The sequence below is a fragment of the Cariama cristata genome, unplaced genomic scaffold (assembly GCF_000690535.1).
Source record: "Cariama cristata isolate BGI_N322 unplaced genomic scaffold, ASM69053v1 scaffold21827, whole genome shotgun sequence".
Taxonomy (NCBI): domain Eukaryota; kingdom Metazoa; phylum Chordata; class Aves; order Cariamiformes; family Cariamidae; genus Cariama; species Cariama cristata.
Window position 1 is genome coordinate 273 of NW_009626345.1, and position 737 is coordinate 1,009.

General features: G+C 64.0%; 1 protein-coding gene across 1 annotated transcript in view; it reads left to right on the forward strand.

Annotated features, from left to right (window-relative positions):
• Positions 1-6: 6 nt before the first annotated feature.
• LOC104164626 (phospholipid-transporting ATPase ID-like) overlaps positions 7-737 on the forward strand; it is a gene marked incomplete at both ends in the record, with an annotated part of 2,065 nt that continues 1,334 nt past the window's right edge. Inside the window, 3 exons of the mRNA XM_009704009.1 lie at positions 7-50; positions 137-320; positions 507-730. Coding sequence (XP_009702311.1) covers positions 7-50; positions 137-320; positions 507-730 — 452 coding nt within the window. The remainder of the gene's footprint in view (positions 51-136; positions 321-506; positions 731-737) is intronic.

Here is a 737-nt window from a genome sequence, read left to right on the forward strand (position 1 = left end):
TGGAAGCCATCGCGGGCGAATATGCCCTGGTCATCAACGGGCACAGCCTGGTAGGGACCTGGGAGCGCTGGGCTGGACGGGGCACCGTGCCTGGCTGTGGGCCGTGGCCCCCACAGTCCCCCCGCTCTCCCTGCAGGCCCACGCGCTGGAGGCTGACATGGAGGTGGAGTTCCTGGAGACGGCATGTGCCTGCAAGGCTGTCATCTGCTGCCGCGTCACGCCCTTGCAGAAAGCCCAGGTGGTGGAGCTGGTGAAGAAGTACAAGAAAGCTGTGACCCTGGCCATCGGCGACGGGGCCAACGATGTCAGCATGATCAAGAGTAAGTCCTGGGGTCTGGGGAGCCGTGGGCGGGGCAGGTCGCCCCCCTCTTGCACCATCCTGCGGCCCGTGGCAGCCGCCGTCTTGCCCCGCAGGAACAAAGTCCCACTAAGGGGGTTGCCACCCCCGGTCCCCTGTGCTCCTGGCAGAGCCCCCCTGACTCCTGACGTGTCTCTTCCCTCCGCAGCCGCCCACATCGGGGTAGGCATCAGCGGGCAGGAGGGCATCCAGGCGGTGCTGGCCTCCGACTACTCCTTCTCACAGTTCAAGTTCCTGCAGCGCCTGCTCCTGGTGCACGGGCGCTGGTCCTACTTACGGATGTGCAAGTTCCTCTGCTACTTCTTCTACAAGAACTTTGCCTTCACTATGGTCCACTTCTGGTTTGGCTTCTTCTGCGGCTTCTCAGCACAGGTGCGTT